Source organism: Calliphora vicina, chromosome 2, assembly GCF_958450345.1.
Source record: "Calliphora vicina chromosome 2, idCalVici1.1, whole genome shotgun sequence".
NCBI classification, from domain to species: Eukaryota; Metazoa; Arthropoda; class Insecta; order Diptera; family Calliphoridae; genus Calliphora; species Calliphora vicina.
Window position 1 is genome coordinate 137,370,194 of NC_088781.1, and position 18,756 is coordinate 137,388,949.

The following is an 18,756-nucleotide window of genomic DNA, read 5'->3' on the forward strand; positions in this document are numbered from 1 at the left end:
ATTATATCTGTAGCGATTAACTAAAAATTTTATTTGCTATTTGGGCAAGTTTCATAGTTTAGCTAGCATGCAATAAACATCCGGCTCCTATCTCGTCGGCAAACGGTGTAGGTTCTTTTGTTACGCTAAACTCATCTTTCAACAAACTACAGATAATCATATTTTAAAATTTGCATGCTTTTTATTATAGAGTGAAATAGTGAAAGGACAGACAAATAGAAAAAGAATGGATTTTTAATAGAAACACTAAGCAAAAATTCTTGATTTGCGTGTAGATCTTAATACGCATTTACCCCTCCCAACCGTGATCATGTGATAAGTATGTATTTGGTAAATTTATTATTTACCATTAAAAGAATATTGTGGTGTTAATTTTAAACGATTTTATTAATTAATACAATAAAGTAACTTATGATTTAAAGAAATATAAAAGATGAGGGAGATCGTGTACACGGAGTATCAGCGAAGGAAAGAAGTAAAAGACAAAAGTAAAAAGTAGTAATTAAAGAGAATAAGAATGTTATAAAAGGAGTTAACGAAAATGTTATAAATGATGACAGGGTGCCACAGTACTCCCCGGCTAGATGAAAGCTACCGGAACCTTATTGGGAATGTAACACGGCGGCCGTGGCGGGTAGTTTTTGTCGATAATATCGGAGAGTTGTGTTGACTTGATGACGGTTGATTCGCTTGCAAGGGATTGCTTTGTGCCGGTGTTGAAAGTTGAGGAGTTTGTGGTCGTTGGTTTTCGTTAACATCCGGTTGTGTCGTTTGATGTTGATTTGTTTGGTTTAAAATGTTTGTATCGGAACACTCGATAAAAGCTGGCTTGAGTCTGTCGATGTTAATGTTGACGTGACGAGTACCCATATTGATAGTGAAATACTTTGATGTTTTTCGCACAATGCTGAATGGGCCATCATAGGGATGCGTTAACGAAGGGCGTATTGAATCGTTCCGTACAAAAACATGAGACGACGAACTTAGTGAAGGACTCACGAATGTTTTCGGTTCCGCATGGTGTGATGTGTCTGTTGGACGAAGCTTTTGCATTGCTGCTCGAAACTGAGCGACGACTTCACTTGTTGCTACCGACGGTTTGGTGTTGCAGAAAAATTCACCGGGAATTCTTAAATTCGTCCCATATACGAGTTCGGCTGGAGAGGCGTTAATGTCGGGCTTAAAAACTACGCGTAGACCAAGTAATATCGATGGAAGGCTATGAACCCATTTTGCTGGATCGCTGCAAAGGATTGCGGCCTTTAATACGCGGTGCCACCTCTCTACTATACCATTCGATTCAGGATGATACGGCGTCGTACGGAGATGAGAAGCACCAATTAAAGTTGTTAACTCAGCAAAAATATGCGATTCAAATTGTCTTCCTCGATCGGATGTAATTTTTGCGGGGACGCCAAACCTGGCAATCCAGCTATGCAAAATTGCTTTCGCGACAGTTTCGGCTGCCATGTCAGGCATTGGTACAGCCTCAGGCCATCTCGTAAACCGGTCGATAATTGTCAAACAATATCGTTGGCCATCGCACAGCGGAAATGGTCCTACAATGTCCACATTGATGTGTGAGAACCGTTCCTTTGGCGGGTCGTACTTTGATGTATGAGATCTCGTATGGCGCTGGACCTTTGAGCGTTGGCATGCGATGCAGCTGCGAACAAATTTTGCCGTATCTTTACGCATCGATGGCCAGACAAAACGGGCAGTTAATAATTTTGTCGTTGCTCGAATTCCAGGGTGAGACAGACCATGAACGATTGATAAAATCTGCTTACGAAACGATTTTGGAATGAAAGGACGGATGTTTTTTGTTGAAGTATCGCAAACCAAATATTGCTCTGAATTCTTCGTCATCTCTCTGCGCTGCGGCAATTCTGGAGTAGTCGACGCTTTGATTTAATAACTGGATACGAGATAGAAAATCCGCTGTTGCATTTTGTTCACCCGGAATGTAGCGAATATCCGTGGTGAATTGCCCGATGTAGTCTAATTGCCGAGCCCTGCGTGGCGATGCTTTTTCAGCTTTTTGATGAAATGCGTAGACTAATGGTCGGTGATCAGTTACGATGTAACACTTTCTTCCTTCCAGCATGTATCGAAAATGGCTAATACCTTGATACATCGCAGTTAGCTCACGGTCGTAAGTGCTATATTTTTGTTGGGAGTTCGTCAATTTTTTTGAATAAAATCCAAGGGGCTGAAGTGCACCATTTAAACTCTGATGGAGAGCAGCGCCAACTGCTGTGTTAGATGCATCCACATACAGTGCTAAGTCTGCATTTTTCGCTGGGTGTGCCAAGAGTGCAGCGTTGCCTAATTCATCTTTGCATTTTATGAAGGCAGCCTCCGTTTCAGGTGTCCATTCAAGTACTGTGCAATCATTTTTAACATTGCCTTTTATCAGTGCTTGAAGTTTCGCTTGATTTATAGTTGCGTTTGGCAAGAACCGCTTGTAAAAATTAAGTGTAGCGATAAATCGTTTTAATTCCTTAGCCAGCGTAGGTTTTGGAAAGCTGTGGATCGCTTCAACTCGCTCTGGAAGTGGTCGTATACCATCTCCGGTAACATAATGACCTAGGAATTTTAGCTCGGTTCTACCAAACTCGCACTTATCAACGTTTATGGCTAAATTGTTAGCTCGTAATCTTTTAAAAACTTCTATTAGGTCGTTTCGGTGTTGTTCGACTGATGTTGACGCTACACAGATGTCGTCAATGTATGCGAAAGCAAAATCCAAACCCCGCAGCACCTCGTTAATGAGTCTTTGAAAGGTCTGCGCCGCGTTGCAGAGTCCAAATGTCATGAATTTGAACTCGTAGAGGCCGAAAGGTGTTGTTATGGCGGTTTTTCCAACGTCTTCAGGGTGGACCGGGACCTGGTGGAAGGCCTTTTGGAGGTCTATTTTTGAAAAAATTTTCTTACCGTAGAGGTTACTAGTAAAATCCGACAAGTACGGGAGCGGGTATCGGTCACGGATGGTTTGTGCATTTAATGCCCTGTAATCGCCACATGGTCTCCATGTGCCATTGGCTTTTTGTACCATGTGCAACGGACTAGACCAGTTACTGCTAGACGGTTGGCAAATTCCAGCTTTTGTAAGTACGTCGAATTCAGCTCGTGCTGCAGACAATTTTTCGGGAGATAAACGTCGTGCTCGGGAATGTACCGGCTGGCCTGTCGTGTCGATTCGATGAAAGATTGTGGATTTGGTAGTAGTTCCATACGGAGCGATCTTCGTAATGTCGGCAAAATCACGTAAAATGTTATGAAACGTATCAGATGTATGAATCTCTGCAGTCCTCAAATCGGAGAAGGCTACTGGAGTCGGATTGTTCTCCGTCATTGTTTCGATTAGACGATTGCGGCGCAAATCAATTAACAGATCGTAAAATCGCAAAAAATCTGCACCTATGATTGGAGTCGTGACGTCTGCGATTAAAAAAGGCCACTCGAAAGTTCGTTTCAGTCCAAGATTTAAAACAATTCGCTTCAGCCCGAGAACTTTGATAGGTAAGCCGTTTGCTGTGTAGAGTTTCGTGGCGGTAGGTTTAATATCGGCTGATTTTAAAGCAAGTGGTAGGACGGACACGTCCGCACCTGTATCAACTAAAAACGTTTGTTTAGTTTGTAGGTCTTTTACCTGTAGACGGAAAAGTGTTTTCGTAGTAGAATCTCCGCTGCTTTCTACCACGATCATCTGGCTTCAGGCTGACTGTTGAACGGCACTGGATGTTACAGTGCTGACAGAACCACGTTTGTGGCGGCATGGAGATCTACATTTTTGTGCATTACGGCCATGTTTTTGGTGATACCAGCATTCGTTGGTGGTAGAGTTAGAACTGCCCTCACCAGCTGCGTTATTAGGGGATTGATAACGGGCACGAATACGTGATGGATTACGAGTCTGATGACGACTGCGTGATCGTGAGCGAGTTGTAAATTTTTCAAATTTTTTGGTGAGGTTATGTACGGCAGCACGCAACTCATCTATTTCGCTAGTTTCGTGTTTTGAGATTACGTTAATTTGCCTAGCTGACACGGCATCCACAATAGAATCTGCGATTCTTGTAAATTCAGTTGCCGGTCCGCTCGATGCAGCAACCACAGGTTGCACAACGTCTGGAAGTCGTTTTATCCATAAACTTTTGAGAGCGGTATCTCCAAGAGTAGAACCAGCAACGCGTTTCATTTCGTAGTAGAGTTCCGATGGCTTTTTGTCGCCAAGAGGCAACTCGGAAAGCAGACGATTAAGTCTGCGCTGCTCGCTGTCTGCGAAATGATAAATTATTTTCTTACGGATGTAATCGTATCGCTCGTTTTGAGGCATCTCAGCAATGACCTCGGATAATTGCGAAATTACGCTCGGATCTAAAGCTGCCAAGACTGTTGCTGTTTTTTGTTTGTCGCTCGAAATTCCTGATGCAGTGAACCAGAAGTCCATGGTTGTAAACCATGATTCAACGTTTGAACTGGCCATCTGTGGTAATGGAAGCCGTGCGTAAACCACAGCAACATTAGCGGAGGCTGGTGATTCTGCACGTGGTTGAGATGTATCGTTGGTCGACTCGGATAACGCAACAGTTGATGGATTGCCACTGTCGTTTAGATCAGTCATTTTGTAACTTAAAAAATTCGAAAAATGTCGATATGTACCGTTATGGCAGAATGGCGTACAGAAAAACTAATGACTTTAATTATTTAAAAAATCTTTATCGCGACACCACAAGATCACGTCGGGGTCACCAATTTGGTAAATTTATTATTTACCATTAAAAGAATATTGTGGTGTTAATTTTAAACGATTTTATTAATTAATACAATAAAGTAACTTATGATTTAAAGAAATATAAAAGATGAGGGAGATCGTGTACACGGAGTATCAGCGAAGGAAAGAAGTAAAAGACAAAAGTAAAAAGTAGTAATTAAAGAGAATAAGAATGTTATAAAAGGAGTTAACGAAAATGTTATAAATGATGACAGGGTGCCACATGTATTTTGCGCAGATAAAAGAAATTTTCAAACATAATCCCTAATATAACTCACCCTATACTACAGTGTGTTCAAAAATCAGAAATCAATTTTGTTTAGTAATTCATTTTAACTTCAACAATTTATTGAATAAGAAAAATAACCATATTATACAAATTTTTAATTATTTTAGTTCAACTTACTGTTAAATATATCATTATTATGAATAGGAAAAAATATATATATAAATTAATCATAAAAAAAAACAAAAATTCATCGAAACCAAAAAAAATTAAGGACAAATAATCTTTGTGCAATTAAAAACAGTTTACGTTTATCAAATTAACGAATGAAAATGGTTCATTAAAATAAAAAAAAAGGTAAAAAAAAAATACAAATAAATGCCATCATCACTAGGATTCGAACCCGGGACTTACTTTTAAAATGTCATATATGTATATATATTTGGGGTATGCAAAAATGATTTTTCTTTTTCGAAATTATTATTCTATGAAATCATAAAATAATTAAAATATATAAAATTTTGATTTAATTAGAAATAAAATGAAAAAAAAATATTGATAAAATAATAATAAAATTATAAAATATTTGATTTAATTAGAAAAAGATTGATTTTATGTTATTTAATAAAAAAAAACACAAAAAAAATTGCCGACGTTGGGACTCGAACTAAGAACGTTACGATCGTGGAACATCCGCGCTACCGTTCATGCCACGTAACTCTGTTATTAACAGAAGTGTAATTATAAATATGTTTTAAACATTTAACACAACATGGTAAATTATAATTTTATCATTTACACTGTTTTTATCGATACCGTTAGTTATATTTTTTTTTCACAATATTGAAATAAATAAATATTATATTAAAGTAATTTGCGCGCTCATTTAATACTTTAATATATTATTTAGTATCTAATTGCATTATTTTTACTACACGATTCAACTATTTAAGTAAACTTTTTATTATATTAATAAATTCAGAAAATATATTCAATCTTCAAGATCATTTAAAAGCAAATCTGTTAATAATGCATTGAGTGACTTTCATTAACAGTGCTGTTACTTTAACTGTTGCTCAAAATGTTAATAACATTTACATTGAATTTAGTTATTTAATTAATCTTGAAAATTGTATATTTCCTTAATTTATTCAGGATATGTAAATACAAAAAAATAGTTTTTTTTTACTCACTTTTGGCTGGATTCCGTTGAAAGATCTTTCTCAGGCTCCTGCTTGGGTTGAAAATGTAAAAAGTTACTTATTGTTGTTACTTATTGTTGTTGTTTTTTTTTTTTTTATAATGTTACGGAATAACATTTTGGAAATAGTTAACATTATCTTTTAATAATTATTTAACATTTCTTTTTTTTTCACCAATTTATTTATAGATTTTTGTATTGTTTGTTTTGGTCGCATATAGATCATTTTTGCACTTTTTATCTTTTGACATTTATTATTAATCTTTAACTCTTGTTTTTAATTGCACATTTTCATATTAGTTTAACAATTGCCCATTTTAACATTAATAATAGAAATAAAAAAAAATACTAAAATTTATAATAAAATTAACTAAAATTTGAACAAAAGTGTGACATATTCAACAAAAATTAATGAATTTGGGGTAACTTGAAACACTTGGTAAGTCTTGAATTAATTATTTATATACAAAATTGATCATTTGGTTTTTTTCTTTTAGTGCCAATTTCTTTTCTTTAATTACTAAACAAACACAAATATTGAATGTAAAGTGCTTAAATTCTTTTCTTTTTTTTATATTGTGATAAACAAGAATTTGGTTTTCACTTTCCTAATAAAAAAACTTTATTTCATATAAATTTACTTTTAAATTTTCACCATATTTTGGGCCATTTAATTTTGATCTTTTAATTTTTAATTTTCATTTCAAATAACTTGCTTTTTTGGCCATCAATTCTTATGCTTTTTATTACATTTTTTTTTTTTTTAAATTTCCTAGCGCACTAACACTTCACATATAATTTTGTTGGTAGTTTTAGTTAGATTTTGATGTTGATGCTGAGAAATTTTGGTGGCTGTTAATGATGATGAAAATGGATAGTTTGCTGGTTAATTCTGGCAGAGAAAAACTTAGTTGGGAGACGGGTTTTGACCGAGGGTTCCCCGCTGCCCTCAAATCTCCAATATTGAAATTGGAACAACGTATTTTCCCTACAAGAGAGGTTTATCCATAACGAAACCAAATTTGATATTGTATCTAAAGCAGTGGTAAAAAAATTAACAACTATTTAGGGTTATGTTGCACAACATCTCGCATGTTTTTCGTTATTTACCTTTAATATAGGTATCTAATAAAATAAAAATGATGTTAGAACCTTGAATTATTAGCTCCTGACAGGAAAAGGAATTGGATGTATAGAATGGGCAATAAATCTCTTTGTCCTCTAGGCCTCGTTCAATTTCTAGTTTCATAGAATAGTTAGAAAATAAAATTCCTATATTATTTCAATTTTAATTTTATTCAAAAGTAATTTACCTTATTTTCGTGACAAATATGAACAAATCTTCGCTCCTTGATAAAACCACAAATTTCTGAAGAATTTAGGTTAGATAATTTTACTTTTATAGAAATTATCAATATTCGGCGATTCAAATAAAACTTTTATGTTTCAGGAGTTGTTTTAAAAAAATGCAAGAAGGTTATAATACAGTTTTTGGTTTTTATACCCTCATACATTGGAATGAATACGCTAATTCAGCAATTTTACTAGTAAATACAATCACAAAATTTACACACTGATACATACTAATGCATTCATCATAAAAACATAACAACATAGTTGTTACCATAAATTTACAACTGTTAAGATACTGCGTTATCATTTGGCTTTGCTGTGTTTAAACAGAAGAACATTTTATGCACTTTGTTAAAGGTAATTTTATGTATTATTATTATATTTTAAATTTTATAATTTATAATTTACAATCTAAATCTATTACTTTTCTCTTAGGTAAAAATATGTTGGTGATGAATTTGTAATATTATATTCGATAAAAAGTAGCTATGCCAAACAGTATGAAAGGGTGTAATCATACGAGGTGTAAACAAAAAAGAACAATATACATATACGTATACATATACATATACATATACATATACATATACATATACATATACATATACATATACATATACATATACATATACATATACATATACATATACATATACATATACATATACATATACATATACATATACATATACATATACATATACATATACATATACATATACATATACATATACATATACATATACATATACATATACATATACATATACATATACATATACATATACATATACATATACATATACATATACATATACATATACATATACATATACATATACATATACATATACATATACATATACATATACATATACATATACATATACATATACATATACATATACATATACATATACATATACATATACATATACATATACATATACATATACATATACATATACATATACATATACATATACATATACATATACATATACATATACATATACATATACATATACATATACATATACATATACATATACATATACATATACATATACATATACATATACATATACATATACATATACATATACATATACATATACATATACATATACATATACATATACATATACATATACATATACATATACATATACATATACATATACATATACATATACATATACATATACATATACATATACATATACATATACATATACATATACATATACATATACATATACATATACATATACATATACATATACATATACATATACATATACATATACATATACATATACATATACATATACATATACATATACATATACATATACATATACATATACATATACATATACATATACATATACATATACATATACATATACATATACATATACATATACATATACATATACATATACATATACATATACATATACATATACATATACATATACATATACATATACATATACATATACATATACATATACATATACATATACATATACATATACATATACATATACATATACATATACATATACATATACATATACATATACATATACATATACATATACATATACATATACATATACATATACATATACATATACATATACATATACATATACATATACATATACATATACATATACATATACATATACATATACATATACATATACATATACATATACATATACATATACATATACATATACATATACATATACATATACATATACATATACATATACATATACATATACATATACATATACATATACATATACATATACATATACATATACATATACATATACATATACATATACATATACATATACATATACATATACATATACATATACATATACATATACATATACATATACATATACATATACATATACATATACATATACATATACATATACATATACATATACATATACATATTCAAGCTAATTTGAATTTAAATTTGCTTGAATAATAAAAATAATTATATTATGGAAAAATAAAACGTTTCTAATTGAAAAAACAAATTTTCATTTCTTAAATAGAAATTAGTACAAAATAGTAAATAAAAAAACAAATATGTTGTATTGAATATTGAAGTTTGTTATTTATGAAAAAAAAATCTTGCTACAAGCGCCCTACAATTTTCAGCTATTCTATGTAAAAGGATAAGAGAGCTATTCGGACAAAGTTGGAAGAATCTAGTAATTATAGATCTCAAGATAAAATTTACACACAAACAGTGCTATAATGTGCTAAAGTTGACCATCGCGGTGATAACTATTTCTAAATATAAAGTTTAATATCATTATAAGTCATTTATTTTGAAAAATAAGGTTTTTTAAATTTTTTTTAAAAAGTAGTAAATTACTACCCTTTTCCAAAAGCTAAATTAATGTTAAAAATCTCTTGTAAATACTTTAAATTTTGTTTAAAAGCTTCTTAAAAGCTAGTTTTTTCCAAAAATATGTTATTTTCCACATTTTATAAAAAGTAGTAGAAAAACTACCTCTTTTCAGAAAGCTAAATTATTGTTAAAAATCTCTTGTAAATGCTTTAAATTTTGTTTTACAGTCATTAATTGCTTATTTAAGTTTGTTCTCCAAAAAAATATTTAGTAGTAAAAATACTACTTTTTTCAAAACTAAACAAATTCACTTTAGTTTTTATTATTTGAGGTAGCTTAATTTGAATTTTTTTTAGAATTTTTTTCAAAAAAAAATATTTGGTAGTAAAAATACTACCTTTTTCAAATAGCAAAATTTTAGGTAAAAATCGTATCTAAACTCTCTACATATAATTTCAATATGGAAATTTTGAATTTTTCTATTTAAAACTGATTTGGAATTTTTTCCTAAAAAAGTAGTAAAAAATACTACCTTTAAAAAAAAGTTAAATTCTCTCTAAATATTATTTCAAATGGTAAAATTACATTAAAACAGTTTTTTCCTACAAAAAGAAGAAAAAAAGAAATAGTAGTAAAAATACTACTTTTTTCAATTATTAAAATTTTAGTTAAAATCAAATTTAAACCCTTTATAAAAAATTTTGAAAGTTGTTTACAAAAGTATTGGCTTAATTTTTTAAAAAAAAGGTAGTAAAAATACTAACATTTTAAAAATTAAAAGCTAATGTAAAAAATCACCATTACTTTTGTTTTCAATAATAACTCTCAGTAATAACTCTAAAATTACTTTTAAAAAAAGAGTTTGCAAAAAAATATATTTAGTAGTAAAAATACTACTATTTAAAAAACAATATTATTGCTTTTAATATAATTTAAACTTTGCAAAATTTAGTTAAAACCGAATAATTACTTTCTTTGACGATTATTGCAAAAAAGATAAAAACCTTTTTCAAACTCTTTAAATATTATTTCAAAGCAGTTAATTACTAACACAGTACAACATTTTTCAGTTCATTGCTTTGGGACTTAATTCTGACAATTGCACGTGAAATTAGCCCCAAGAATAAGAACTTCTGCATCATTAGTTTTGTCAAGTTGGCTGCCGTAATAATTTAATGGCCATACGAATTTTTTTGCTCAAGGTGGATTTTTATCACTTTTTCTATATTTTAGCACGGTTATATCTCGTATACAGTACGGAATATCTCTTTTGTGGCTGAAGCAAAGTTGTAGATATTGAATAGTAGAAAAAAGTACGGAACATACCTACCCGAAAAAGGTGCACCATCGCAAAAATGACCATTTTTTAACCAATTTTTCACCTTTTTTGCTCAATAACTGGATTACAAATCCAATTATGGACCGATCACCATGAAATTAGGTCGTGTGATTTGTGTCTATATGAAAGTTATTTATCATGAATTTTGTATGCATTCCATCATTTTTAACAGATTTATTCACTTTAAAGTGATTTTCGGAAGTGGGTCTTATATGGGAGCTATGACTAATTATGGACCGATCATAAAAAAATTTGGTACATATAATTTGTTCGGCCCAAGGACGAAGCCTGTTGAAATTCGCTGAAATCGGTTCATTATTTCACCTAGCCCCCATACAAATGCCCTCCCGAAATTGGACTTTATCGGTCATAAATGTTTAATTTATGTATGTATCTACACAAATTTCGCTCAAAATAAGTTTTATATACAGTGGTGGCCAGGAATTTAAGACAAAAATTGTTTGCTAAATTCCACGTGATTGTCAGTTATTTTTTCAAATATTTCCACAAATATGTATGCATGAGGACTGTTTTAACACACAAGTGTGTTTTATTCGACTGTGTCAATTCATACATATTCACCACGAACACATAAAATTTTTCTACAACTTGACCAAACAAATTTTTTTTTTAAATAAACATATTTTCCACATTTATATCATTATATTTTTATTATTATAAAATATTCGGACCAAATTTCGTATTTTTAGTTCCACTAGTTTCGCTCATATCATGTTATTAACAGCGGATGTTCGCTGAGGTGGGTCAATGTATTTCCACATATCTATGTCCATATATGTTTTACCGATTTTTCCAAACATTTTTCAGAAACTAGAAATATTAATAATAAATTTCATACCCTTAAGGTCCTTTTATTTTGGCTCTATCGCACTTAAAATTCAGTTGATGAAAAAAATTCAAGTATTTGTCTTAAATTGGTGGCCACCACTGTATATAAAATTCATGTCAACAAATTTTATTATGATCGGTCCATAATTAGTCATAGCTCCCATATAAGACCCGCTTCCGAAAATCACTTTAAAGTGAATAAATCTGTTAAAAATTATGGTATACATACAAAATTCATGATTAATAACTTTCATATAGTCACAAATCACACGACCTAATTTCATGGTGATCGGTCCATAATTGGATTTGTAATCCAGTTATTGAGCAAAAAAGGTGAAAAATTTATAAAAAATTTAAAAAATGGCCATTTTTGCGATTTTTAATGCACCTTTCTCGGGTAGGTATCTACAATTTTGCTTCAGCCACAAAGGAGATATCCGTACGGTATATAAAATATAGAAAAAGTGATAAAAATCCACCTTGAGGAAAAAAAATTCGTATGGCCATTAAATTATTACGGCAGCCAACTTGACAAAACTAATGATGCAGAATTTCTTATTTTTGGGGCTACTTTCACGTGCAATTGTCAGAATTGAGTCCCAAAATCATGTGTTGTACTGTGTAATTCAAGCATTTTTTTTATCTGATAAAAGTTAGTAGTAAAAATACTACTTTTTTTCAAAGAGCAAAAATAACGTAATAACTTTAATGAAAACAATTCAAATTTTATTTAGACGCAGTTAATAACTTTTTTAAACCAAAATTTTTCCAAAATTATAGAATTTTCTATGTTTTATTAAAAGTAGTATAAAAACTACTTTTTTCAAAGAGCAAAAATAATATTAAAAAACGCTTGAAAATACTTTGGATTTAATTCAAAAGCAGTTAATTAATTCAGAAAACCTATTTTTTCACCAACATATGGAATTTATACATATAGATTTTATAAAAAGTAGTAGAAAAACTAACTTTTTCAAAAATAAAAATTAATATTAAAAAAACGCTTGTAAATACTTTAAAATCAATTTTAAAGCTGCTAATAACTTTTTTAAACCAAAATTTTCCCAAAATTATGGAATTTTCTATGTTTTATAAAAAGTAGTATAAAAACTACCTTTTTCAAAGAGCAAAAATAATATTAAAAAACGCTTGAAAACACTTTGGATTTAATTCAAAAGCAGTTAATTAATTCAGAAAACCTATTTTATCACCAACATATTTACTACATTTTATAAAAAGTAGTAGAAAAACTACTTTTTTCAAAAATAAAAATTAATATTAAAAAACTCTTATAAATACTTTAAAATCAATTTTAAAGCTTCTTACCTCCAATTTTTTCCAAAAATGTGAAATTTTCTACATTTTATAAAAGTAGTAGAAAAACTCTTTCACAAAGCAAAATTAATGTTAAAAATTTGTCAAACTCCTTAAATTTTCAACTCAAGAATTTTTTACCCTAATAAAATTTAGTAGTAAAAATACTACCTTTTCCAAATGCAAATGTAAACAATTTTATGAAACTTTTTTTAAACCAAAATTTTCCCAAAATTATAGAATTTTCTATGTTTTATAAAAAGTAGTATAAAAACTACCTTTTTCAAAGAGCAAAAATAATGTTAAAAACGCTTGAAAACACTTTAGATTTAATTCAAAAGCAGTTAATAAATTCTTAAAACCTATTTTTTCCAAAAAAAAAAAATTTTCTACATTTTTAGAAATAGTAGAAAAACAATATTTTCAAAAATAACACATAATAAAATAATAAATAATAAAACATTAATATTAAAAATCTCTTGTATATACTTAAAATTTTATTTAAAAGCTTCTTGAAGCTAATTTTTCCCAAAAATATGTAATTTCCTAAAATTTTTAAAAAGTAGTAGAAAAACTACCTTTTTCAGAGAGCAAAATTAATGTTAAAAATCATTTGAAAACATTTAAGCATTTTTATTCCCCAAAAAATATTTAGTAGTAAAGATACTACTTTTTTTAAAAGTAAAAAAAAATAAAATAAATTACATTTGCACACATTTTTTTCCAAAAATATTGGATTTTTAGCTTTTTACATAAAGTAGTAAAAATACTACTTTTTTCAAAGTGAAAAATTATGTTTAAAAATTTGTCAAAATTTAATTTTCAAAGATTTTAAAGAAAAATTACCAAAAAAAAATAGTAGTAAAAAATACTACCTAATACTACTTTTTTTCAAAGTGAAAAATTATGTTTAAAAATTTGTCAAAATTTAATTTTCAAAGATTTTAAAGAAAAATTAGCAAAAAAAAATAGTAGTAAAAAATACTACTTATTTTCAAAATGAAAAATAATATTTAAAAATTTGTTAAAATTTAATTTTCAAAGATTTTAAAGAAAAAATAGCAAAAAAAAATAGTAGTAAAAAATACTACCTTTTATGAAATTTGAATTTAAGCATTAAAATTTATTTTACGCAATTAAATATACGTTAAATTGCTTTTGTTCTCGAAAAACATTTGATTTTGTGATTGTTTAAAAAAGTAGTAAAAATACTACTTTTTTGTAAATGTAATTTTTACATCTTTTTAAAGGATTTTTCAAGTAAAAACTAAATTTTTAATAAAATTACCTTAAAAACTAGAAATTTTGTGACCTTTTTCAAAAGGTAGTAAAATACTACTTTTTTCAAAAACAGAAATTATAGAACTTTAAAATGTTTTAAAGATTTTTTTGTAATTATAAAGTAGTATTTCGTAAGTCTTCTGAAACATTTTGTTAAATGCCAGTTTTGAAGAAACTCAAATCGTCAAGAAAGTAAAATTTTCATTTGGAAATCTAATTCACTTCAAAAGAAATATTATAAAATTTCTTAAACTGGAATAATCTTAAACATTAAATTTCTATAACAAAAATTTAAAACTCCAACCATTTTCCCTGTACTTTTATACAACAAATAAACAAACAAACATAATACTCTATAATTTTTCCTTTTAACATTTCCTAAAGATTTAATACAAGAATTTCCTTTGAGCTAAAAACCAGACTCATACTACAGCATTTAAACAATTGAACATAGAATCTAAATAGAATCCAAAGAAATAAAGTAAACGCCAGTATAAGTAACCTCAAACTGCAGTAAAAATTATTATATTCTTTTTTATTGCAAATTATTTGTTCATGTCTTCAAACATATAAAAACTGTCAGGACTTTTCGAACGCGCCAAACAATAACGTTAAGAAACATATTAAGTCCTTTTTTTCTTTTTTGCTTTAAACTGATAGCAAAAAACAGTGTTATTGTTGTTATTTGTTAAAGATTATACTACTGCTTTCAAGTTGTCCTTTTTCTTCTATATGAGTTTATTCGCCTTTGGCCGCCAAGTCATCGCAAGTAAAAGAAATAAAGTTGAAGGCAAAGAATCGAAAAAAAACATGCAATAAATGGTTGCATGTTGTGACTTTTGTGGTGCGTGCAATGAACAGTTTCCGCTACAAAACAGGGCAAGTTGATCATAAAAACTAAAGCAAATGGTAGCATAACAAATTATGATGATGATGATGAAATAAATAAGGAAAAACTTAATAAATTATTTAGAAATGTTGAAATTATGAAATATGCAGCAAGATAATTCAGTGAAAAATAAGTATAAGTATTTTAATGTTGAAATTTATACAAATTTTAAAGTGCTAGTTAAGTACATTAAATATTATTTGCATAGCTTTATATATTAGCTTTAAATATTGCTATAAATGTTTAAAATCTCTTAACTATAGCCAAAGATATTAAGAGTTTAGCATCATTACCTCATAATTAATATTAATCATACGCCTTTGTTACCATAAATTTAAAAATGCTTTAAAACTTGGTTTTTATCAAAATTTTCAAAACTTTTTTATAATTTTTAATTAAACTAAACATCTAAAAGCCTTTAAATTATTAAAAATGTAAATTTTTAGCAAATCTCTGCAAAAAAATTTTAAATTTTTATAAAAAATTAAAAAAAAAATTAAACCAAATATTCTAGACTATTTTACCCAGCATCTATAAAATACCTTATAAATTGGCCTTTAATAACTATTTAAATTATTTCAATCCCTTCACTATTACCCAAGTTATTGAACATTTAATAACCCTACCTCCTAATTAATATTAATCATACGCCCTCCTTTAAAAAAATACAAAATTTACTATAACTTTAAATATTGCCAAAAATGTTAAAATTTATTTAATGTTTCCACTACATAAACAAATAACTTATATAATGTTTCAAATATTTAAACAATATAAGCTGCCTTTAACATAACTAAAGCACTTTTAACCTGTCATTATTATATGCCAAAACAATTATTCAATAAAAACAACCAAAAAAAAAATAACATGCTTTTCTAAACAAACATTTAGCTAACATTTTTATTTAATTTATGCTACTAAATTATGCATATTTTTCTAAATGATTTTTTCCACTTCACTTATTTAGAGGTTAATAGGTTTTTAATTGTGTTTCCTAGTTTCCTGTTTCTGTCTGCAATTAAAATATACAAAACATTCAATAGCCAGCACACCACAACTACATACATATTTTTGTATTATGACCATGTCATTGTCATGTCATCATCATACATATAAGCAACAATTATTTATTAACAACAATTTATTTTTGTTGTTCATTTAATGGTCAGAGTCATGTCGATATGAAATATTTCTGAAAAAAAAAAAAAATACAACTACAGAACACAATGAAATGGCACAAATTATAAGCAATCAAGCACGAAAACTATTTGATGAAATTGAATTTTCAATGGCAAATAAAAAGGATGTGTTATAAAAGTCCAGCCAACAGTGTGTTAAGTGATTTGGCATCAATAGTTTTTTGGTTATTGCTGGTGGTGGCTAAAGTTATTATAGTGGTAAGTGGAAGATAAAATGTTAAATACAAATATATTGTATAGCCATGATATGAGTGTTTTGGAAATGATAAGAATTCAATAATTTAATACATAAATTACACTCTTTTGGTGCAACATTTTTGTTTGCTATTAAAAGTTTTAAGTTTAAAGAATTTTTGTTATGGGTGACGTATGATTAATATTAATTATGAGGTATTTTTACTAAATGCTTAATAACTTTGTTAATTATTAAGTTTTTTGCAAGACTTAAATTGATATTTAAAGCTAACATATTTTATGTTTATTATATGTTATAAATATGCATTCAAAGCATTATCATTATTAATGAATTAATTAAAAAAAAAAAATTTCTCAATTTTTAGTATTTTTTAAAAAAAAAATATTTTTGTTTATTGATTATTAGAATGACGCCATGCTATCCTCTAAAATTCATAAGACTTCTAAGTATGTAGTATGTCTTATTAACTATATAAAGTTACCTGGCTTTATATCAAATTTTCAATTCTCTAAAGTTCATAAGACTTAAGATGTAGTACATACTAATGAAGAAGATTTTATAAGAAATGTTTTGTAATCCTTACACTAGTTCTTCGACATTTGAATATTAAACAAATGGCTTAATCCGTCATAATTTTATTTTTATTCAAAACTGTTATTATTTTCCCCTCAAGCATATGATTAATATTAATAGAAAATCATTGATACCTTTGCCTAAAGTGCATAGAATTTCATGAAATAAATTGAAGATTATTTCAATAATATTGCTTATAACTTAAAACAGTTTCATAAAGAACTATGCGCATAATGTTAAATGTTAAGAAGTCACTTCCAAAATTTTAAAATTCTAACAAAGCTTGTTTTAGTTTTGCTGTGATTTACAAAGGTTTTAAGCTACGTTTCCGCATACACCGTAATCGGCACCGAAAACGAAATTCCATACATTTGCACCGAAAAAATGTTCTGAAACGAACTTTTTTTCGGTGCAAATGTATGGAATTTCGTTTTCGGTGCCGATTACGGTGTATGCGGAAACGTAGCCTAAGTATTCATGTAGTTACTTCAACTGATCTGGAACTTACATAGAATTAAACTAAATTCGAACTAGAACTGAACTAGAACTGAACTAGAACTGAACTAGAACTGAACTAGAACTGAACAAGAACTGAACTAGAACTGAACTAGAACTGAACTAGAACTGAACTAGAACTGAACTAGAACTGAACTAGAACTGAACTAGAACTGAACTAGAACTGAACTAGAACTGAACTAGAACTGAACTAGAACTGAACTAGAACTGAACTAGAACTGAACTAGAACTGAACTAGAACTGAACTAGAACTGAACTAGAACTGAACTAGAACTGAACTAGAACTGAACTAGAACTGAACTAGAACTGAACTAGAACTGAACTAGAACTGAACTAGAACTGAACTAGAACTGAACTAGAACTGAACTAGAACTGAACTAGAACTGAACTAGAACTGAACTAGAACTGAACTAGAACTGAACTAGAACTGAACTAGAACTGAACTAGAACTGAACTAGAACTGAACTAGAACTGAACTAGAACTGAACTAGAACTGAACTAGAACTGAACTAGAACTGAACTAGAACTGAACTAGAACTGAACTAGAACTGAACTAGAACTGAACTAGAACTGAACTAGAACTGAACTAGAACTGAACTAGAACTGAACTAGAACTGAACTAGAACTGAACTAGAACTGAAC

The 18,756-nt window shown here is 28.7% G+C and overlaps 1 protein-coding gene across 1 annotated transcript; it reads right to left on the minus strand.

Annotated features, from left to right (window-relative positions):
• Positions 1-3,718: 3,718 nt before the first annotated feature.
• On the minus strand, positions 3,719-4,630 carry LOC135950899 (uncharacterized). The gene has a single exon (XM_065500423.1). It carries the CDS (start codon positions 4,628-4,630, stop codon positions 3,719-3,721), a length of 912 nt encoding a protein of 303 aa, XP_065356495.1.
• Between the last annotated feature and the right edge of the window lie 14,126 nt (positions 4,631-18,756).